The sequence below is a fragment of the Plecotus auritus genome (genome assembly GCF_963455305.1).
Source record: "Plecotus auritus genome assembly, chromosome: 8".
NCBI lineage: Eukaryota > Metazoa > Chordata > Mammalia > Chiroptera > Vespertilionidae > Plecotus > Plecotus auritus.
This window is the reverse complement of record NC_137782.1, coordinates 95,084,433-95,108,829: the sequence shown is the minus strand read 5'-3', so window position 1 is coordinate 95,108,829 and position 24,397 is coordinate 95,084,433. Positions and strand designations below refer to the sequence as shown.

Here is a 24,397-nt window from a genome sequence, read left to right as displayed (position 1 = left end):
TCCTCATGTTGTCTATATATCACTTAGAGTTGTTTCTTCTCTAGGCTCACCATCGGGGCCTCTATCCGGCCTCACCTTACCACTAACACCTTAGTTAGCATTAGTCCTAAAGGCTCACCTGTCTCCAAAACCAAAAAGGCCTTGCCACTCCTAAAGGCCAGGTGTCAGGTGCCAGGGCAATGGCCCAGGGAGATGAGCCCTGAACCTTTCATCACTTTATGCCCCACCTGGAGGTCTGTGGACCAAGCCTGAGGTTATCATGTGTCATCCCACCCCATTCTCTGATTCCATTTGGCTCCTGGCTCCAGCACTTCACTTAGAAGGTTCTAGAACAGGATTCAGACTTTCTTGTGGGCTGTACTGAGAAGGGTTGTCAGGAAGTCCTTCAGAAGCAGAACAGTCTCCTTTTCAGGTTTGGGACTGAACCTGAACTTCTCAGGATTGAACTTCCCAGGATTGAACCCAAACCTGAAAAGGAGGTTTGTTTTTTTAACGTTGACCACAACCATGCATTTATCTTTCAAATACCCATATTTCAACTTCTCTTTAATTATGGTCCTGCCCTCCACATCCCCACCTGGACCAGCCCCTAGTGCCCAGCCAGGTGGCCTTCCCACCCGTCTGCCCAGAAGTCAGAACTCAGAGCGTGTCATTCCATTTCGACGGGAATCTATTAGTGATCACCAAGGGAGACACTTAGCATTTTAGATAAATAATAGTAGCTAAGTGCTGTGCGCCTTGATTTCCAGCATTTTAGTGTGTATGGCAAAAAACTATGATCCAAGGAAGGAAAAGAAAGGTATGATAAAGACAGTCACAGCCGGCATTGCTCCCTCTGCAGGGGGACAGATGGAGGGGCCTTGGGGATAGGGGTGGAGGGGCTTTGGGGACGGCCCCTCCCCGCGTTGCTGTTTATGTGAGCCCCCCCTCCCTCTCCCTCGGCCTTGTCAGGAGCCCTCATTTGGGAGCTTAATCACATCAGCAAGCTCACCGCATTGCATTTGTAATGACTTGTTTACCAGTCTGTGCCGGCTCCTCTGCCAGACTGGGCTCTCCCTAAGGACAAGGGCCATGTCATGTTCTTATTTGCCTCGCTTCCTGCTCCCACACACTGCCTGGCACAGCACGGCCTCCGGTAATTGCGTGGGCACCTCGGGCTGTGGGACTCTAATCTGTTTCGCAAAGGTGTCTCGGTTCACCACCCTGTCCAAGCTCTGTGAGAAGAGGCTCAGACCACCTCCTACTCCTCCCCTCTCAGGGGCCTGAGGGGCTCTGCTGCTCGCAGATGCAGGGAACATCATTAAAGCATGAGTCAGAGGCATCCGCTGTTTACCTGCGCTGCCCCTTCTTCCTGTAGGAGCCATCTCTCCCCCCTGGGCCGGAGCAGAGAGACCCCAGCCCCCCGCCCTGCCAGGTGCTTGGCCCAGTCCTAGCCACTCACATCCCCGGGCTGAGTCCAGGAGAGACCCAGGCCCAGCCCTGGTCAATGAGAAGCCAGCCTGAGTGTGGGCAGCTGGGCAGGTACCAGAGGAGCTGGAGATGATGACCCAGAAGAAAGACCAGCCAAGAGATGGAGAAACTGAGTCCTGGGGACATCACTGGCACCTCCCAGGTCCAGCCAGCCTGAAGCCATTGTCTGCCACAGGAGATAATGAATATTTTGTTGTGGTTGTTGTTCAGGCCAATTAGAATCGAGTTTCTTTTCCTCACAGCCCAAAAGTCCTTCTCAAGGCAGGGTGCAGAGTTGAAATCCCACCTCCAGCAGTACCATTTCGGGGTGTTTGTCGGGGATAAGGAAAGCTTACAAAGGGAGACATTGCTCACATATTGTGGCTTCAGCCCTGTGAGCCTCTCATTTTATCCCGAAAGTCTGGGCTATGGCCACAAAGCCCACACTGAACAAGAAGGGCCGAGAAGTCCCGCTCGGGCCCCTGTTTACAATGAGGGGCGAGGACACTGCTCATCCTTTGACTGAAGCCTCCCCTATTGGTACTTGCACCCCTGAGCTCCCGGGTGGCCGGAGCCTTCTGGGATTTAGCCAAGTAACACTTTGGGCTCAGAAGCCTGCAAATCAATTAATCTCTCCTGCCAGTTGCTCAGCGGGTCTAATGAATTGGCCAGGCACAGAGGAAGTCCTATGTGGCTCTGTGTCCTTCGCAGTGGCGGGCTCTCTGGGAGCAGCCTGAGACATCGTGCCTCGGCTGCGGAACAAATCTATTAATATTTGGAAAGAACATCAAATGCCCCCAGTGGACTTAAAGTTTGGTCAAGAGAAACTCACTTCTCTGTAAAAATATAGTCTTATCATCCCTCTGTGTTTTTATCTACAGTGGTCCCGGAGTAGGGCAAGGTCGGGTAGAAAGGCCCTCCCACCCAAGGGCATTGGAAGTACCACTCTTCACCCTCCCCGGGTTTAGGTTTGATGGGACAAGGAAAGAAGTACTCTAGTATGCTACTGATGGGAAAGTAAACCGGGAAGCACTTTGGAAGCATGCATTTTAAAATGAACAGCCTAAGATTCAAAGGCCCAGCAATTCCTGCCCCTGGGTCTTCCCTAGAGAGACCCACAGCTCGGGCCATGGAGTTAAGAACAGTGGTCCAAGGAGCAAGATGCAACAGTGAAATATGGAGATGAACCACTACCCTTGTCAGGAGAAAGGCCACATAAATCAGAGCATTTTCCCCAGAAAGACCCTGTTACAAGGGTGAGATAGGTCATATGTATCAACTGTGAAAACTGTGCACTGTTGTTGAGTGAAAAAACAATTGTACAGTGAAGTGTGTAGTGTGGTCCATTCGTGTTAGACACAACACACACACACACACACACACACGCACACATGTGCAGAGATAATGATCTAGCAGATGCCCTCCAAACTCCAAACTGTCCTTTTATCTGCTGAGGGCATCGGGATGAATGGATTTATCTGGGGGTATTGGGAATGGGGTGGTGGTCAAAGCAAACATGCGCCTATTTACCTGTTCCATGTGCTGAGGGAAGCAGCACATGGCTACAGTGTATGACTCAGCGTCTTTGTTCCTCTAGGTGGAGCCTGACGTTTCCCAAGTCCTTGTTAAACACAGAGGTGCTGGGCCGGTCTCAGAGCTTTCTAGTCAGTCTCCCAGCGTCCGCTCTGCACCTGCCCCATCCACCTCAATCCTTGCTCACCCTGCGCCTGGAGGGACCTTTTTGAAGCTTACATTGAATGGTCACTCCAGCCTTCCTCCCCCGCACCCAAATTCTTCAATGCCTCCCCATTATTCTCAGGAGAAAGATGAGCCTGCCCACCCACCAAGGTCTGCAAAGCCTGCAGATATCCAGTCCCTCCCCCTTTCCCCACCTTCCCCCACAGCACACCCACAGCAAACTCGGGCTCAGTCAACCTCTCAGAATCTTAGAAATGCAGAGTTTGGCCCTGGCCAGTTTTGCTCAGTGGTTAGAGTGTCAGCTGGAACACTGAAGGGTCATGGGTTCAATTCTCAGTTGCAGGTTCGATCCCCAACCCCAGGTCAGGTCATGTGCAGGAGGCAACCAGCTGATGTCTCTCTCTCTCACATCGATGTTTCTCTCTCCCCCCTTCTCCCTCCTCCCTTTTTCTCTCTCTCTAAAAATCAATGGAAAAAACTATCCTCAGGTGAGGATTAAAAAACAAACAGAAAGAAAGGCAGAGTTTGAAGCTGCCTGAGAGCCCCATTCGGCACCCCCAGTGAGGCAGAGAAAGCAGGGTCTGGGGGCAGATCTTTGCAGAATGTCATCCGTGGCCTCACCACCACCTGCTGGATATGGAGTGTAAATCTATTCAGGACTAGATTAGACAATACAAGCAGCGGGGGTCCTGCTGACAGAGAGGTGGTCCCAGGGAGGGGCTCAGCCAGTGGGGGGGTGATTCTCAAGCCGAGTGTTAAAAAGCGCTGAGTGACACAGTAAGAAAGCTGTTCCCTGTAACCTCTCTCATTAAGGAACAAAGAAAGTCTCAGCTGGGAGCTAATGTCCCTCTAACACCTCCCTCACACTTCCCCGTCTCCTTCTGCAGAGGGAGTAGACCTGGGGCCATACCTTTTGCCCACAGCAGACTCTAGCCAGACTTATTTACCGAAAAACACTGTTCCCAGTGTTTTTTATTCTGTCACGTGTTCTTAATGGCTCACGATATTGGTTTTCTGCCTTCAGTGGCAATAAACAGTTTCTCTTTAAAAAATAGATGTACTTAAGCTTTTTGAAAAAAATAAAAACTTTAAACAAAGTAAAATAAATGATATTTACATTTTCTGTATTTGAGCCCAAAGGATAACATAAGCCCATAATCATATAGGTGATGCAGAGGCGACATGGCTGAAGGTGCAAGGGACTGACTTGAATTTGGGAAGCCTGTTGACCACCATCTTGTGGTCCCGAGCAAGTTGCTCTGAGTCTCGGTTCCTCTGTGAGCAAAATGGTAATAAGGTCACTCATCCACAAGTTTGTTGGGGGGAGTCAAGGGAGATGAACTTCCTAAGTGGAAGGTACCTTCTCAGTTTAGTTATTGAGAATTTTCTAGAATCTCACTGTGAGATGTAGCCCCAATCTTCACCGTGTTTACTGCTCTGAGTCCTGCCAGCTGCAGGAAATCACAAAACCATAACCTTGGTGTCATTCTTATCATTCAACAAAACATCTCCCTCGATCAATATGACTTCAGATGTGTCATCCGGGCCCAGGGCCACTCTCTCCTCTTCCGTGTTCCAATTTTAGTCTGTGTTCCAGAAGACGCAGCGCATCCCAATGTGCCCAGCAAAAGCCAAATAATTAACCTCAACCACATCAATGTTCCCCATTCAGATCGGCAAATGCGTTTCTAAGGAAATAGAGAAGGAAACATATGACAGAATGTTTCAGTGCATCCCAGCACTGGAGTAGATAGAACAAGTCTCAGTTAATGGAGCGGGTCCTTTTAACACAAAGTATTTCAATAATAAAAAATAAATAAAGGCTGATATATCATCAGCTAGAGAGAAAGAAATGTGCCTATAAACACAGAACAGAACAAATCTAATTAGGAAGTTCTTTTTTGCAGCCCAGGGTCAATAACTGTGATATTAGGAGACCAGCAATAGGGATGTATGCTGATGAGTTTTAAGCTCCCAGAGTCCAGAGAGTCCCACTTGAAACACAAGCAGAATTCAATGATATTGTGTTCATCGCCCACTGTGCCCCACACTGAAAAGAAAAGTGCATATTCATTTCGGTGCAGTGACCTCATCAGAAAGGTTCATTAGGAATTGTGTAACCACAACAAAAGAGAGGCAGTAGAGGCTCTCGTTAGGTGTATGGATGTACCACCCACTTTGTATGAGTGTGTGGGTTTTTGATTGCTTTTTCTAATGGAAAAATAACACTTGAATGCAAACACGTGTGCAATGGGCATGCACACACACCTGCAAAGCTTCTCTTCTTAAGTGAGACGCTGACTTGGGAAGTAAACATCACAGAGATCATTTTCATGACCAGACTCAGTGAACTTCCTCTTAAGCTAGAAACCGTGGTCTTTGGCTGACCCACACTAGCTGGCTCACGTTGGCATGGAGTAGTTGCCAAGTGGAGACCTGCCCCCCAGTTCCTAAGTGAGTGCCAGAAAGACAAGTGTTCATGTGAGATGAGAAGCCACCCCAGCAGGGTCCCCTCACATATTTAACCTAAACCCTGACTTTTGAAACATGTTGGCCCCAGTGCCACCTGGAAGACACACTTCAATATCTTGGTTAATCCCCATGGCAACAAACCAATCCATTAAGACTCCACACAACTTTTAGAGGTTTAGCACTAAAAACATTGCGTAGGAAGTCGGGGCACATGAGAATTCCTCACTCCCTTGCTCTGTAGGAGGACTTGCTGTTTATCTTCAAAGCAATTCCAGGGATGGTCTTTTTTCCTCTTGTACCACAGTGGTCCTTAAACATATTGTGCATGAAAATTTCCACTCAGTTGTAGACACCAACTATACTCTTAGGATTGCATTTGTAGATTTTTCTAAGATAATTTTAACTGCAAGTGGTTTTGACTAAAAGGCTAGTTTTAGAAATGAATCCCAGAGGGTAAGAGAGGATCCAGATTAAAAGGCATCAAAGTGCACATCTTCAGGTTCAAAGTCACTGTCTTCAACTATCTTTACAGAACTTTCACCTGTAACACTGAAGTGCCTATGTGCCATGTGCCTGCCTCCACACCCTCAACCTGCATTTGGTGCTGTCACTGTTTTGATGTTTGCCACCTGAGAGGTGAGGGCATACCTCACTGTGGTTTAATTTGCACTTCTCTGGTGGCTGATGACATTGAGCATCTGTCCACGTACTTGCATGTCTTCTTGGGGCTGGTTTTTTTGTCCTTTCAATTGAGCCTGACCTTCACAGAAGCTCAAGGTAGGAGGCTTACTTCTGCTTATTCGGCTGTTCATTTAAAAAACACTTACCGAGGTCCTGCTATGGTCCCAGGACCCGGTACAAAGGTGGAGATGCCTGTCAGCTAGGTAAACACGGTCCTTGTTAACTGAAATCTTTGCCACTGAGAAAGGCCACCAAGAATGAATTCATTCACAATGGGGACCAAAAATGTTATGGTAAGTAGTAAAGAATTGAGGACTTTGAGAAGAATTTATCTTGAAAAATAAAGAAACCAAAAGCTATTCTCATCAGTTTTCTCTAGTTCATTTGTCACCTGGTCTGATTCTGCCAATGAGTATGAATCAACCCAGTGGTCACTTCCCTCAGCTTCATGAAATTCTATGTTTTGAGCATGATTTGTCACTTGGCAGTCAAAGTACATTATATGTGAAAATTACCCTGAAGGGCAGGAATGGATGCTAATAGGGGAGGGAGGGAGGAAGAAAGAGGGGGAGGGGGGAAAAGACAGAGAGTGAGAAAGAGAGATGGAGAAAGACATGGAGAGAGATACTAAATTTATCAATTTATCAGCAATTTATTCGGGAAGGTCTTTATCCCCTGACAATCACTGTGTCCCCAGCCAATCTCTGACTGGGGCGCCCCATAAAGAATGCTTGGATTATAAGGTTTTTCCTCAAGTAGATGGTTGCTATCCTTGGAACATTCAGTATTTGATATCTAAGAACCTTCTCTTACCAATTCCTTCAACGAGGCAGCTTGAGCTTCTGGTATTAAATCCACCTAACGCCATACCTCAGCCCTGATCCTGAAGTGAGCGTGGGTGAGGAAAGATGTTCTCTGAAATATCAATACTCCTGCCTATCCACTTTCACATTTATCCTGGGGTGTCTGGTAAGTCAACTCTATTTGATATCTGAAAAGAAACTTCCAGTTTCCCCCACCTCCTTGCTGGAAACTTGGATGGAATAGACAACTGAATTTAGATTAAAAAAAAAAAATAGTTCTCAGGAGAATCTCAAAGACTCCAACCACTATAAAATATTATACATTAGGTCTTTATCCTTCATAACTCCTCTGGCCTTCTGCTTGCTTATGACTTCACTGCCAAGCCATCTGTTGTTCGAATGATTAGTACCAAGCTATCAGAGTAGTTTAAAAGAGAGGGAAATTAAGCATCCTTTTAAAAAATATTTTTCAATAGCATCCCCTCTCTCTCATCCTCCTAAATTATTGACAGGAAGGTTCTCCAAGAATAAAGAGGACAGAGAATCAGTTATAACATCTTCTTGTAGCCCCTGGACACAAGTATTCCTGACTACTTATTTTTTTTAATGTTTTACTGATTTTAGTTGGCCTATGAGGACCAAGACAAAAGGTTTTTCCTGCTTTTTGATTGGAAAATCCTCCCCCCACCCCACAGATCACTCTCAATTTATTTGTTGCCTTTCATTACGTTCCCCCAAGTTACAGCCTCTAAGGTCACCCCAAACAGATCACCTATCACTGTCCTGCCAAAAAAATATACACACTTGCACACACTTGAAAGCACACTCATGCGTGTACACGCACGTGTGCCCACACACACACACACACACACACACACTGAGAAGCCAGCTCTGATTTCTCCACCCACTACCTGTCAGGTCAAAGGAGACGAGAATGTTTATTGTAAATGGTGGACAACCAAGGCCCACCTTTCAATGCCTTTGAAGTTACAGCATTTTGTCTTGGAATACCAACACTCTTAGAGTGCCTGTCCCTCCACTGTGAAATATTGGCATTGCATGGTGTTGACAATAAAATCCCCAAACCCCTTTGATTTCTAGGCGGAATTGATTTTAAGGTACTCTGCCACCCTCCAAAGTGATGGTGTCCATTCATGACCTGTCCACAGGTCTTGCTGGTTTACCAACTAGCCATCTAGTTCCCTTGACACTTAATAAGGAGCAGAAGTGATTAATATTCCCTGGGACTATGCTTGGGCTACATCCCACAGGCCCACACATGCCATAGTGTTTTCCCAAATTGTGGCCAAGGGAGCCTCTTGAAAATGGTCACTGGTGACCCAAGCCTCTGCTCGAATAATCAACATGAAAGTACCAGTAGAGACATCAGTCACCACTCCAGCTGTTGCTGTGACATTGTCACCTACACTGGGACTACGTTCCCAGGGAGAATTTGAACTACTGAGGGCCTCTTGTTTCTTAGCTCCACATTCAGACTTTGTTTCTGATTTTTTTTTTCTGTTTGGGTCCAGTTTTATCCCTTGACACCCCATTTGTGCTTAGGATTTGGGTATGACAGCCAATGTTGGGCTAGGAGTGTACAAAAGTGGAATTTCTCCCAGTATATAAGGAGTCTCCAGATCTCCACTGGAGACTCCACATGAGGGAGGGGCAGGACAGTCCCAGAGGTTGACAAGAGCTTTTAAAGAGAAAAAGGGGTGAAAAGGACAATGAAATTTGGCGGCTTTCTCAGTAGTCTCTCTGGGTCTCCCTGAGCACACAGGGTGCATTAGGAAGAGGCCCCGACTTCCACTGGAGGATGTGTGAAAGAGTGCCCCCTGAGGGAGGAGGGCAGAGGAGCTGGTGTCCTCACCTTGGGCTGACATAGCCCCATACCCAAAGCACAAGGCCAGCCAAACTGGTTGGTGACTGGACTTCAGCCCCTACGGACATAATCCACAGAGCCACACAAGGAGGCTCTGCCCACCACTATGCAGCCTGTCTCGGGGCCTTCTTCCAGAAAGGAAGCCAATGTATCCCATGGTCCAACACACCCACTTTAGGATAGACGCAACCTATACCACTTGGACAACTCTTCTTGAGTGGTTCCGTTTCCAGGATTGTATCTTGATTTAGGTTTAAAAATACAACTTTCCTAACCAAACTGCATACATAAGAGCACGGAAGAGGTGCATCATTGTCCACTGAATGTACGTGTGTGCCGTAGCCCTTCTCACTTAGAAACACATGTTGGGGTCACTTCTGTTAGATTGCAGATGGGGGAAAGTTGTAAAAATGCTATAGTGGTTGAGTTGAAGCCCCCACAAAAAGATATGTCCAGGATAAAAGATATAACCAATGGAATGTGTGACTGTGGCTTTGGAAAAAGAGTCTTAGCAAATAGAATTAAATGAAGAATCTCAAGATAAGATGATCCTGGATTTAGGGTGGGCCCTAAATCCCATGACAAGTGTCCTTAGAAAGACAGAGGAAGATACAATCCACAGAAACACTGGGGAGACGGCCATGTGAAGACAGAAGCAGAGACTGGAGTGATGCTACCACAAGCCAAGGAAGCCTGGAGCCACCTGAAGCTGGAAGAGGCAGGAAGTTTCCTCTCCTAGCATCTTTGGAGGGAGTGCAAGACTCCTGACCAGCAGAACTGTAAGAGAATAGATTCTTGTTGTTCTAAGCCACCAAGTTTCCAGCAATTTCTTCAGCAACCTTAGAAACAGTGGCTTCAATGGCTCCCCAGGTCTTCCATGGACACCAGCCCACACCAGCCTGCCTGAACTCAATCTGCCCTCCCCAGATTCCCTGTTCTCACCCCCGAGCCTTTACTTACCACTCCCCAGTTCATAAAACCTCTGTCCTATTCTCCCTGGATCTGAACTTCCAGAAGAAGCCCTGTCTCTCCCAAGAAAATTCCCCCTTTGGGTTCCTCCCTTAACACTGCCCTTCTCCTTCACTAGACAACAGAGACCATTATTACCGCATGTCCCCCCATTCATCTGGCACTCATCAGGCATATGCCAGGCTTTATGCTTCCATTCTCATTATAGTCAGGAGATAGTAACAGCCAACACCCATCTGCTTTAGAGTCTGCAAAGCACTTACTACACACAGGAGCTTACTTGGCCCTGACACTGAGCCATTGGGTAAGTAAGACCTACATCGACAGCCCCTAGCTTAACAGACAGATCATTCTGAGGAGGAAGCTAACTGACTGCCAACGTCATTCCCAAAGAGATTTGTGCAAAGGGTGGCTGTCTTCATCCTGTACATTTATCGAGAGCACGGTGTTTCTTTTTCTCTCCTTTGATACATAGCATGGACCTTAAGAATGTAAATATGGAGGCTGAGATGAGTTTGCAGGGGCATATTGACTTGGCGCTATTAAGGTACTTGAAAGAGAGCTAGTGGGAAAGCTCTGACATTTGGGACAACTGTTGGGTTGGTTGGGGGCTGGGTTCACCCAAGCACACCCCAATGGGCAATTCCATTGGCCATATCTATTTGAGAAGGAGGAAAGGAATGGAGTTAAGGATGAGGGACACAGATAATGAAGAAAGGGCAAAGTTGGGTTCCCTGATGGTATTTTCCCCACCCCACCTCATCCCAGCCTCTCCCACATGATCTTAACCCTCCACATGCCACAAACACAGTGCTTTCCTGTCCACAATTGGCCATCCAGTTGAGCAAATATCTATTTTGATTTCAGTTCTCACTGAGAAACCAATCTTTGTCCTTGCCTACTGGAATAGGCTTTGGGGGTTGAGGGATGGGGGTTGGGAGTGGAGGGGGAGCAGGAAAGTAGCTCCAGTGCCTGTAGGGGGCACTGGAGCTACACAAAGGTGGAGGAGGAGGTGTCCCCAGGGAGCAAAACTTCAGCCACCAGACAGAGCCCATGGTCAGCCCTTGAGCCAAACAGACAACAATCAGCCACAAAAAGATGATAATTCAGTCACTGGTGGCCAGATGGGACCCTGCAGCCTTTTCACAGATGGTCTTCATTTTTCCCAGTCAACACCGTGCAAGCAAGGCTAAGACGGGACTCATTACTGCTGGGGAAAGGGGAGAAAGGGAGGGAAAATTGAGGTCCAGAGAAGTTAAGTAACTTGTGCTGGTTGCCCAGTGAGTGCAACTTAAAATAGCCCATGTTCCAGGAAGCAGTCTCCATTAGTTCATCCTTTATTTATTTCCGAGCATGAAGAGTGGACCTCTTACCGCTTCATATGTAAGCAGTGTTCCTGCAGCTCTTAACACATAATAACTACTTACTCTTCTATTTCACATGGACAGGCAAGCCCATCCACTGACCTATTTCAGCCTCAACAATGGTCGGGTAGAAAGAACTGAGTCTACTTTTTTAAAGATGTGGAAAGGTAGACACACCAAGAGTTCTGACTCCCATTTCCTAGGTCCTGCAGGAAACCTGTGTCTAGTACACGTGCCCAGTACTCAAGGGTGTCTGTCAACTTCTCAGTATTGGATTCTCAATCAATCTCACTGGTACCTTGTCCACTAGTTTAGGGTCATGTTGACTGTCGCACAAATGTCACACCTTTGTGACATCATCTGTACCCCTACTAGACTTTGGGCTCCTGAGGGCAAGGGTGGCTGTCTCCTGCTCACCCTGCATCCCCAGCAGCCTGGTGCCTTTTCACGCCCAACATGGATTCAAAGAGAGCATTACCTGACATTTCAGAAGAAGCCTGCCCTAGGGTCCTGCATGGGTCCAGCCCCTCTAGTGGGGGAGGGTGGCAGTCTCTTCTCAGCACCCGGAATGGCTTGCGTAGTCTACTCACTCTGAGTCGAACTCGACCCTGCAAGAAACTCCCTCTGTACCTGTGGACAGAGAAGCACACACTCAGTGACCAGCCTTGGGAGCATGTGTCCAGAAGCTCATACACACAACATCCCCAAACAGTGATGCTCAGACAATAAAACCCAAGTCCCTGGGAGAACAGAGGGCTGACCTCTGTTTGTCAGCTCTTAGAAACTCCTCATCTCTCCTCTCCTCGTTTTTCCTCCATGTCATGGGCACAATAATAGGACCTTATTCATGAGGTTGTTTTAGAGACTAAATGAGATAGTGTTTATAAAATGCTCCCCGTGCTGTGTAGCACATAACATGTGCTGTAATTAAAGACTGGGACAAATAGTCTTGACTCCTTAATAAACAGGCTATCAAATAGAAATTTCTGCAATGATGGAAATGTTCTGTAATCTGCATTGACCCAGGCAGTAGTAGTCACTAACCACAAAACTACTGAGTGTTTGAAATATAGTTAGTTTCTGAGAAACTGAGTTTTACATTTTATTTCATTTGATGAATTTATATAGCCACACATAGCTCATGGCTACCATACTGGACAGTGTGGGTCTAAAGGATCTCCTTTGAAAAAAAATGAGCATCACAGACATTCCATCTAGAGAAGCCTTCCATATCATCTGGCTAACCTCCAAAACAAAGAAGAGGGCCAAGGAACAGCAGGGAAAGAGAAGTCTAGAGCTTCTGTTTATAGTTCTTTTCATCTAGACATTCTTATGTCTATTGTTGCATGTCCTTTGTAATGTGCATAATGCATGTTCTGCTCTGCCTGTGCTGGGAGAACGCACCCAAGCTAGCCTCCTGGAGGATGATAAACCCATGGAGCCAAGACAGGCCATAGCAGGGGGTGGCCCTCCAGCCCATCCAGTCCCTGGCAGCCCCGGTTGCTGCCCACAGACACATATGCCAACCCAGCCAACATCAGAAAAACCATTCAGCTGGGCCCAGCCTGAAACACCTCCCCATAGAATTGCAAGCTAAATAAATGGTATCATTTTAATCCTCTGTTTTGGGTTGTTAGAGAACAAGAGCTAACTGAACAAACAGTATGACTTCAGCATGGTGCCTAACTAAACAATTTTAAGGGTAATTTTGACCAGTGGTGATTTTTGCCTGGCCACATATGTAGTATTTGTAAATGAACAGTTACTAGTATGCATTTATTTAGGGTGCAGGCTCACAACTTGTCACTAATAGGAACATGCATGTAAAAGCAGACCAGCAAGTTAGTCTAGCGCCCCCGTGTTGCAGGGGGAAGAACTGAGATGCAGAGCAGCTGCCAGGTGCCTTGAGACTCACAGACCGGGTGGCCACTTGGGAGCTAGACTCTTCATCCAGGGCTCCGGACCACTTTGCAGAGTTCCCTATGAGTGGTCAGCTCATTAAACGGGTCTCTACCCCGCTTCTAGCTGCCTGGTCAAGCCACAAGGACTCGTTCCATTATAAATCCTCAGTTCACAAGAATCCTTCTTCCACGACACTCCTCAGAACCACCTGGCTGGAGGGCGGGGGCGGGCAACCTGCTTGACCATTTTGCTTTCTCGTTTGTCTGAGCCTCTGCCGACATCCGGCTGCAGTCCCCTGAGCGCCAGGGCACTGGCAGAATTTTAAATCAGGTCTGCAGAATGAATGCAGTGTCCTCAGGCACTGATTTTGACTGCAGAACAATGAGAAAGGGACTTCCTGTTCATCTTTCCTGGCGTCTGGGTTTAGGAGAGGTGCCACTTATAGGGCACAGTTGCCTTCCTGGCCTTGGGCAGGAGCCATCATTCCCAGGGGTCCCTGCTTGCCAAGATCACAGCTTCCTGAAACCGCTATCTGAGCCAGGGTAAGAAGCATCAGGGCTGCATCATCACAAAGCCTGAACCAGTGGGGGCTCCTGCTGGTGGGGGGGGAGGAGGGGCGGGCAAGAGTGATCTCAAAGTGCAGAGACAAAGGAAGGAAGGAAGGTGCAGGGTCACGCGGAGAATTTTTCATGCTGCAGTCACCTCTGCCCCCACATCAGTGGGTGGCTGCCAGGCGCTTGCAGGTGTTAAGAATTGCACAGCTTGAGCTGCAGGGAGGTTTTGCTTTTGGAAAATGTAGGATCGAGGCACTCCACTCAATGAAATAGCTAGAAGCCTGCTCTGCTGGAAGAAGCCAGCGCTGAACTCAGAGTTTGTTAGGGTGGAATTTGGACCCTTTGCCCTTAGGGGGAGCCCAAGTAGGTCTTGGCATTGTCTTCAAAGCACTCTTTTGCTTAGTCATGGGCAGGGTCTGTCTCCTTCTCTCCTGGCTTCTCCCAGAACCTTCTCATGCAGCCCCTCCTGGAGCAGCATGGCCCTGGGAATGAGCAGCCAGGGTGAGGCAGGGGCTGCAAGCTGGCCATCACCAATCACACAGCCTCTTGCAGCCTCGCCTCCACCAGGCTGCACACCCAGGCCCGGCTGCTGGAGTGTTGGCTACTTGTGACTCACTCACTCCCTCCCCTAGGGAATTGCCCTTGGCAGATGGGAGCATCTTGCCTGGAGAGGCCTGAGGGAATTTGCACCCCTCCCCACCAGGAAAGGCCGACTGTTCAGTCCCTTGGCTTCCGAGCAGGACAGTCTCTACTATGCATTCCCCACTCCAGAGCTCCCCATGGGGTCCCGCAGGACTGGACACCCAGCAGCACATCTTCACCAACATCTCCCCTTGCCCTGGTCTGCAGCTCTTACTCACCAGCCTCCTGAGAGCCCTCCCTCCATCAACCATTCATACAAGAACCTCCCCTCAGGCTCTGCTTCTAGGGAGCCCAACCTCAGACACCATTCAAGTGTTTTCCCCTCTTCCCTTCTGATTCCCACCCCTGGGGTGTTGGACAAGCACCCTTCAATAGCACATGTGCTTCTAAATGTGTGCAGCGCTTGTGTGGGACACTGACCACAGAGACGTCTTTTTCTCACTTTGTTTTCACTCACAGCCGTGTTTCTGAGATCAATCTGGATTTCTGTATTTGTGTCTAATTTGCTACTTCTAGCTGGCCTGAATGGTGGTTTACTTAAAAACAACACAAAACACATAAGCTGCCATTTGAAGTCCAGGTTTTAAAGATGACTCCTCCGCTCGGCACAGCTTCCACTGTCTTCATCCCTCTCTGTAGGTCTTCCAAGAAGAGCCTGTATCGCGGATTCAGATGTAAGACCAGCAAGGAACCCCTGTTTATAGACTCATGGGAGAAAAAAGCCTTCTTACCCCACCGCAGCTTCAGCAGGAACCCCGACGGCTCATTGGCCAAGGCCAAGAGCTCAGGGAATACCATGTTACCTGGAGTCCAGTGGGAAGCTCACAGAAGGAGCAGGCCAAGGTGTTTGTCATGTACCTTGACACCGGCTGAAAGCCACTGACCACCCTACCTCCTCAAGCCCACCCTGGTCTCCTCCAAGGAGAGGGTCCCACAAGTGTACACCCCTGCTTCTCACATGCTCATCGGGGAAAGAATATGTTCGTAGGATTCCTGTCACCCTCCTCTCTTGACCCCACAGGGAATAACAAGGGCCCTCCGGCTCCCACAAAGCAGGGCAAGGACCATGGTGAAAGCTTCCGGTGCCTGTACTAGTGGCCGCCACACCTCCAGGTGTGTGTCTCCATCTCACTTCAGAAACGGTGCTCTCGATACTAAGAGTGCCACCCCGTCAAACAAGAAAGTGTGTCATGGTCAAGTGAGCAGACACCCCTCCCCCCAGAGGCCTCGTGTTATAACGCAGACATCAGCAATTAGGGGAATGGTGTTTGTGGCACCCAGGGTTCTCTCTTCTGCTCTCCTCTTCAGGGATGAGGGCATGTTTCAGGGCTCAGGGAGAGCCTTCTACCCCATCACCTCCGTGCTCCTGGGACTTCACCATTCATTGTTCCCTTTGCCAGGAGCTTCCTAGATCAAGGCTCAGGTGTTTCATGCTCCGTAGGGCATGGCCCACAGTTACAAATTAATCAATGAAATCCAATTCCACGGTCCAGCACTTCTCTGGACCAGGGAGGTGCACTCATGAGCTCTCTGCATTTCTGTGCCTCTAGTTAACATCGGGCAAGGAGGCATGGAGTCCGAACCTCCCCGTTTCCCCAGTTCCACTCTGAGGACGGAGCCTGCGCTCTACTCCTGTCCTTCAGCTCACGTACTTTCATGATGGAAACAGCCATTTTCATGAGTGTGGTATTTGGAGTTGACAACAAACAAAGAGATGGATAAGACAGAATGGAGGGCCCCCCAAAACTCTAGGTACAAGGGGGAGTTAAAATATAGCAAGTAAGTGAGAGAAAAAAAGTGATTAATCCAGGAGTCTGCAGGCTTTTTGTATAAAGACCCAGAAAATGAGTATAATAAATATTTTAGACTTTGAAGGTGACACACAATCTCTGACACATATTCTTCATGTACACATTTATATGTATCTTTTCAAAAACGTAGAAGCCATGCGTCACTCACAAAGACATACAAAAACTGGTCAAGAGCCAAATTTGACCCATGCATAGTTTTTTATATGAACAAAAATAGGTCCTTTCTTACGTTACACAGAGAGAGCACAAGAGAATGCATTTTTGTATTTATGATTGAGAGTAAGAGAAGGTTTCTTAAACAAGACCAAAAGTTATCATTATAAAGGAAAAGGTAGCTCCACTTGCCTACATCAAAATTACCACTTCTTAATGACAAGAGAATCATAAACAAGGTTAGAAAATAAGAACCGTTTCCCACAGCAGCTCCCCTGAGTGACGGCGGCCACACCCACCCTCACACTGAGCCCAACTCAGATGTGTTAAACAGGAAAATGCTTAACACGAAATGCATTGGTGTTCTGACTAGAAGGTAAGATACACTTAAAAGTCAAAAACCCAGTGGAAACAGAAACCTGGAAAGGTAAGCGAGCTTTGTCATTCTGCAGGCATTTGAGGTGAGTTTGGTCCTTCATTTGCATGGTCTGCAGGGGTGAAGGGTGCAGGATTGAAACCCAGACTCTATCCCAGGTGAGAGTCCACTCCTACACAAAGCAGAAACCTCAGAGGGTCATACCCTCAACATGTGGGCGATAACACACCCTACCTGCCAGAAGCCAATTCCAGCATGTCATAATTGCAAGAGTTTCATCAAAAGGTTGATGGAACTTGGGGACTCAACAAGGGCTCCGTCACATATGTTATCGCCTCTTGGGAATGGCTAAAGGCATTTCCCCATACCTGAAAAGGATACATAAATTGATTGTTTACTGCCAGACAGCTCAGGGCATCTTAATCTACATGTTATTGCCTCCTACTGGCCAAACACCTGAACAGCCAAAGGCAGTTTCTCCCAAACCTGACAATGGACTCTGTATAGGAAACCCTACCCTTTGATGTGTATATCTACCTCACTTTCGGACAAATTGTGTTAATAAAAAGCAAGGGGTCCTGAGACAAGGAGAACTTGGTTTCTTTAGCCAAGCTCCTCTGGCCCCCTAGAATGCCTTCCAAAAATTATGTTTCGTTTCTGGACTCTTATTTAATTTACACACAGTGCCTTCTCCAGATTGCTGAACCCTTCTAGATGCTGGATCAAGAACACTGGCATTACCTACCCCCACCACCTGCTCCGAGGACATAAAAACTCCAACCTTCTCACAGAGCAGAGGGGGCAAAAGTCTCTTCTGTTGGTTTCATAACAAGAAGACAGTCTTCTCATGGGCTTGCAATTTGAATTCACTGTCCAGTGACATGAAGAAAGCTAAAACCAAGACTTTTCTTTAAAGTAAGTGACCAGAGGCACCCAGCAGAGGTGAAGCATGTCACCACTGAAGACACCCACCTCCAAGCCAAATCTTGAAGTCCCAAAAATCTCAGCTCACCGCCAAAACTCTGAGAACAAACCAGGAAACCAGGCACCATTAGTGAGAGCTAGCACAGAAAACAGTCAGATAGGCTGAGACTTCCCATGTGGGCGCTGTCAGGCACAAACTGGCAAGTGTTGTTTTTTTTAAAGATTGGAAATACGAGTAAAGATGAAAAAGAATGGCCACACTGAGTGTTGTTAAGGATGGGGAGAAGTTAGTACTCCCCACACTGCTGGTAGGAACAAAAACGATGCAGTCACCTTGGAAAATAGTTTGGCAGCTTCTTAAATAATCAATTATGCATCTACCATATGTTCCATCCATTCTTTTTTTTTTTTTTTTCAGTATATTTTATTGATTTTTTACAGAGAGGAAAGGAGAGGGATAGAGAGTTAGAAACATTGATGAGAGAGAAACATCGATTCAGCTGCCTCTTGCACACCCCCTACTGGGGATGTGCCCGCAACCAAGGTACATGCCCTTGACCGGAATCAAACCTGGGACCCTTGAGTCCGCAGGCCGATGCTCTATCCACTGAGCCAAACTGGTTAGGGCAGTGTTCCACCCATTCTACTTCTAGGTATGTACCCAAGAAAACTGAGAGCATAACCCATACAAAGATATCTAGAGGAATAGTCATTCTATTTTAACAGCCCCAAACTGAAACAAACAAAATGTCTACCAACAAGTGAATATATAACCAAATTCTGACATATCTACCCTATCCTATCTAATAAAAGAGTAATATGCAAATTGTACCTCCGCTACACCCACAAGCCATGCCCACCAGCCAATCAGGAGCAAGTATGCAAATTAACCCAACCAAGATGGCTGCGGCCACGGAGCAAGCAGGCTTGAGTTGCCCCTGGCGATGGAGGAAGCCAAGCTTCCACCTGCCCTGGCCTGCCTTGGTCTCTGCTCAAGGCTACAAAGTTTCAATTATAGAAGATAAATAAATCCCAACAAAAATGGCTGCAGCCATGGAGCAAGCAAGAGGCTTGGCTCTGCTCAAGGCTACAAAGTTTCAATTATAGGAGATAAATAAATCCCAGATACCAGGGCCTCCACTTGGGTCGCTGGGGGGCATGGCCGGCCTGCAAACCACCACAGGCCCCTCGCCCAGGCCGCCCCACACCCCAAGGGAACCCCCACCCTGATCCAGGACACCCTTCAGGGCAAACCAGCCAGCCCCCACCCGTGCACCAGGCCTCTATCCTATCTAATAAAAGAGTAATATGCAAATTGATCATCATTCCAACACACTAGATAGCTGCCCCCATGTGGACACAAGATGGCCGCCACAAGATGGCCAGCAGGGGAGGGCAGTTGGGAGGGACCAGGCCTGCAAGAGAGGGCAGTTGGGGGCGATCAAGCCTGCAGGGGAGGGCAGTTAGGGGTGACCAGGCCTGCAGGGAAGGGCAGTTAGGGGAGACCCAGGCCTGCAGGGGAGAGCAGTTGGGGGGTACCAGGCCTGCAGGGGAGGGCAGTTAGGGGCAAACAGGCTGGCAGGGGAACAGTTAGGCATCAATCAGGCTGGCAGGGGAGTGGTTAGGGGGTGATCAGGCTGGCAGGCAGAAGAGGTTAGGGGCAATCAGGAAGGCAAGCAGGCAAGCAGTTGGGAGCCAGCAGTCCTGGATTGTGAGAGGGATGTCCTAAATGGGCAGTCAGACATCCCTCGAGGGGTCCCAGATTGGAGAGGGTGCAGGCTGGGTTGAGGGACACACCCTGCCCCCGTGCACAAATTTCGTGCACCTGGCCTCTAGTTTAGCAATAAAAGGAATGAATTATTCATACACACAACAATATGAATTGACCTGAAAAGCCAGTGTCCCCTCCCCAAGAAACAGAGCACATATTGTATGACTTTATTTCTATAAGATTCTAGAAGAAGTAAACTAAGCTATAGTGACAGCAGGCACATCAGTGATTACCTGGGGATGGGAGGGTGCCAGGTGGGCAGGAGGCAGGAATCACAAAGGGACACGTGGAAACTTTGGGGATATGGGCACATTCATTATCCTGATGGTGTTATTGGTTTCACAGGTGTGCACATATATCAAAACTTATTAAATTGCATATTTTAATTATGCATAATATTGAAATTCAATATATTTCAACAGAGCTTTTCAAAAATAAGTCAGTGGATTAAGAAAATTAGTAAAATTTTAATGATAGATCTGAACAAAGATGATAGCACAGAGAGACAAAGTTATTGAAAATAGAGGTTAAGAGGCAATGGAAGCCCCAGCCGGTTTGGCTCAGTGGATAGAACGTTGGCCTATGGACCAAAGGATCCCGGGTTCGGTTCCAGTCAAGGGCACAGACCTCAGTTGCAGGATCCTCCCCAGCCCAGACTCTGGTCAGGGCACATACAGGAGGCAACCAATTGATGTGTTTCTCTCACATTGATATTTCTCTCTGTCTTTCCCTCTCTCTTCCACTCTCTAAAAATCAGTGGAACAATATCCTTGAATTAGGATTAAAAAAAAAAGAGGCATGAAAGACTGAGGACAGCTATGATACATTATTTTAGTGTTCCAGAAAGAGAGGAGAGAGAACAGGGCAAGGGCAGTGTTTGAGGAATGAGGCCTGAGAATTTTCTAGGTAGACATCAATCCATAAATCATAAAAGCCCAATGGATTCCTAATCCTATATAACAAAGAGGTAATATGCAAATTGACCCTCACACCCTTGTGTTACAAGATGGCCGCCCCCACGTTGTCACAAGATGGGTGCCCCATGTCATCACAAGATGGTCGCTCCCATGTCATCACAAGATGGCCGCCCCCACATTGTCACAAATGGCTGGCAGGGGAGGGCAGTTGGGGGCAACCAGGCCTGCAGGGGAGGGCAGTTTGGGGTGACCAGGCCTGCAGGGGAGGTCAGTTGGGGATGATCGGGCCAGCAGGGGAGCAGTTAGGTGTCAATCATGCTGGCAGGGGAGCAGTTAGGGGGTGATCAGGCTGGCAGGCAGAGTGGTTAGGGGCAATCAGGCAGCCAGGCAGGCGAGTGCTTAGGAGCCAGCAGTCCTGGATTGTGAGAGGGATGTCCAACTGCCAGGGATGTCCGACTGTCCAGCAGTCAGACATCTCCTGAGGAGTCCCAGATTGGAGAGGGTGCAGGCTGGGCTGAGGGACACTGCCCCCCCAGTGCACAAATTTCGTGCACCAGGCCTCTAGTGGAATAAATAAAAGTAACACAGACCTCTCTACATCTTACCTAATAATAGACAAACATGTAAATTGACCATACTTCCGCTACGCCCACAGCCAATGAGGAGTGAGTATGCAAATTAACCCGACAAAGATGGTGGGTTAATTTGTATATGCAGGCGCAGAGTGGCCAGGAGGGGAGGAACACCTGCTATAAGGAGGAGGGGTGGTGATGGGGGGAGCTATAGGAGCGGTGCTCCGGCAGGGAGCAAGGATTTGCGGGCTCCCGGGTGGCCAGGAGCAAGGACTTGCAGGCTCCCAGGCAGCTGGGAGCGAAGCCAGGGGAAGGAAGGCCTATTCTTGCACGAATATCGTGCAACAGGCCTCTAGTATATGTATATAACAGGCAAATAATATAGACAGATCTAAAATAGGTACAGAATATGTATACATATGTATATAACAGATCTATATGTATAGACAGATCTAAAATAGGTACAGAATCCTACAAATTCTGGATGGGCAAAGCCCTTAAACATCTGCTAATAACAGACCTTAGTAAGAAAGTGGGCACAGGGCTGCCGCTTGCTCCCAGAGGAGGAAAATGGCACAGCCATTGTGGAGGGACTTGGTAATAACTTACAAAGTTGAAAACGTGATTACTTTATCATCTAGAAATTCCACTTTTAAGTATATTTCTTAGAACACCTCTTGCACTGTGCCTAAGGAGGCATGCATACACATGCTCATTGCAAAATAAGTCAAACATTTTGGAAATAAGTGAAATGTTGTACTCATTAGATGAGCACTCTATAGCAATGAAGGGAATGAATTTGAACTGTATGTAGCAGCATGGCTATATCTTCAGAAACACGATACTGAGTTTAAAGTCGGGCAGAACAATAAATATAGCATGATATTTATGTACATATTTCAAAGACAGAAATCAACATTATTATATGCAAGTAGTGGATACCTCAATTTTCTAAGTATGAGAACATGGATTGAAACAATTAGTGCCAAATACATAAAACTACATCATTATCTTCTGTGTTTTATTTATTTTATTTTGCATAACATTTAATGTATAAAGTAACAGTTTATGTGATTTTTTAAAGACTCAGAAGCAAATATAACAAAATGTTAACATTTGTTCACACTGGATCATTACCCAGGAGTCTGTCATATATTTTCTGAGCTTTCCTGTATTTTATTTTATGTTTTATTTTCCAAAACAAGAAAAAATAGAACAGATATTCTGTTGGAGACCAGGTGTAAGCTGACAAGGTCCTTGCACCTGAGGGGACTAGCAAGGCTGTCCCCTACCCACACAGTTTTCCCAGGCTTGTTGGATGGCGGTTATCAGTAGAATGAGAGCAACCTTTCATAGCTTACCAAGAAGTCTGTAACTATTTACTGAGATTTGCTGTACTGAGAATTTGTCCTTCTGCTCTGTCTCTCCCTTAGAGATTAAGAGGAACAAAGAATACATTCCTCTTGACAGACCTCCTATTCAGTGTTTTATGTATAAAAAGCATTACGCAGTTAATAAACTTGCTGCAGTCTCTCGATGACCTGTAGTTCTCCAGATCCCGCTTTCCTGTCTTTCTTTCTTTTCTCAATTCCCACCTCCCTACCTCAGCTCGGTTCAACCTGTCAGGCTGGCCCTGGCAATTGGCGCCTGAACACGGACCTGAGGACTTGGGAAGCAGAGGGTGAGGAACTCCTCCGGATAAAAAGTGCACTGGTTAAGGTAAGGGAGGAGCAATTTTTTGATAGTAGGGAGTAAAGCATGGGACAGCTAGAGTCTAGGGAAAATGCCCTCTATAGCAAATGTTGAAGTCTATGCGATCATAAAATAATGTGGTTTCTTATTCAAATTAAAATCTTAGTTTGTATTTGGAATTTAAAATCTGTAATAAGTGAAACTCCACTGCTAAAACCGCCTCTGGTACAGAGAAATTCAAAGGTGGCAGGAGAGGGCAGAGCTATCTGCTCTCCCGCAATAAGATTACTTAAGGTTTCATTTAAAAATTATAGAAGAACTCGCAGGGAAATACAAATCTTGGCCAAATTGGGTATTAGTTATTACTTCAGAAAGCGAAAAAGAAAGAAGAAATTTAAGATCTGTCTATCTTTTAAGCATGAAAAGAAATTCGGCCAGATCTGTTACTAAAACTTCTCCCGAAGTAAGCAGGATGTGGAGGAAGGGAGACATGTGGAGAGCCAATATAGAAGCCCACTCTCCCAGTATGCTAATTTAAAGTTTCCTTTCTCGCCATGAAAAAGTAAAGATGGCATAAAGGAACCAAAAGGAGAAGACACAGGCTAGGTTCTAGCAGCAGGATTGGCATTTCCATAATAAAGAGTTTTTAAATGCTAATAAACCTTGTTAAAAAGTTAACTTTTAAGGCCTTCAAGAAAATAAGTAAATTTGTCTCTGTTATAGAATTTATCCATAGTAAATACTTTAAAATAATTATAATTAACTCTAGAATCTCAAAGAAATTGTTAAAATATAGATAATATATTAATTATAAAAATCTAAATAGCCCAGGTGAGGGCTGGCTATACCTTTTGTAAATAGAGGAAGGGTAGATGCCCTTTCCCCAGCAGGACAGGTAGACCAGTTCCTGCCAGTAGTCGTTCTTTAAGGACAATTTTTGCATTTGAATACTTGCAGGCTTGCTACTCAATTTCCCCAGGCAAAGAAAAATCATAGCTGTTTTAAAAGGTCAAGCGGCTAGGCTAGGCCTGTTAATCAAAAGATAAAAACTTGTTTAATAATCTGAGTTTATTTCCTCATAAAAAACCTAGAGGACAGAATTAAAGCTATTAATTGATTAAGAAAATAAAAGTGTTATTAATCTAGGAACTACTGTTTAATTTACCAGCTTTAAAAGTTCAAAGTGCAAATTAAATTAGGAGAAATTATATAGTTATAGTAATTAAATATCTAAAGTATAAAAAATTATTAAGAAAATAAAAGATGATGTTTTCTCTAAAAATAATTAGGAATTTAAAGTAAGTTACTTATTAGTCTAATTAAAAAAGAGGATTAATTCTGTAATCCCAACCAAAATTTTTCTATACAAAAACTAGTTTAAAATCTAATTAATATCTTAAAATAATTATAAAAGGTATTATAATCTTTAAATCATATATAGATATAGATATAGATATATATTTGATAGTTTTTTCCATGTTAAAATTTCAAGGTTTTAACAGAGATAATTCTTAGAAAGCTCCAAGGGCCCGGAGTAATAAAAGAAATTTATTCTCTCTTCTTAAAGGAAAATTTTAAATTTAACAGGTCTAATATACTTGAAATTACATAGAAAGCCTTATCAAATAAAAATTAATAACTATATTTTAAATGTTATAAAGGTTTTAGCCTCTAAGGAGGGCAAAATATTTCTTAAAATTCAATAGCAAAATTTTAAGACAGAATTTAAAGTAACAAAAACCCTCCATTAATAAAAAAAAAA

General features: G+C 46.2%; 1 protein-coding gene across 1 annotated transcript in view; it reads right to left on the bottom strand.

Moving 5' to 3' along the window:
• ZNF831 (zinc finger protein 831) overlaps positions 1-24,397 on the bottom strand; it is a gene marked incomplete at both ends in the record, with an annotated part of 59,965 nt that overhangs the window by 27,376 nt on the left and 8,192 nt on the right. Inside the window, one exon of the mRNA XM_080684557.1 lies at positions 11,800-11,951. Coding sequence (XP_080540683.1) covers positions 11,800-11,951 — 152 coding nt within the window. The remainder of the gene's footprint in view (positions 1-11,799; positions 11,952-24,397) is intronic.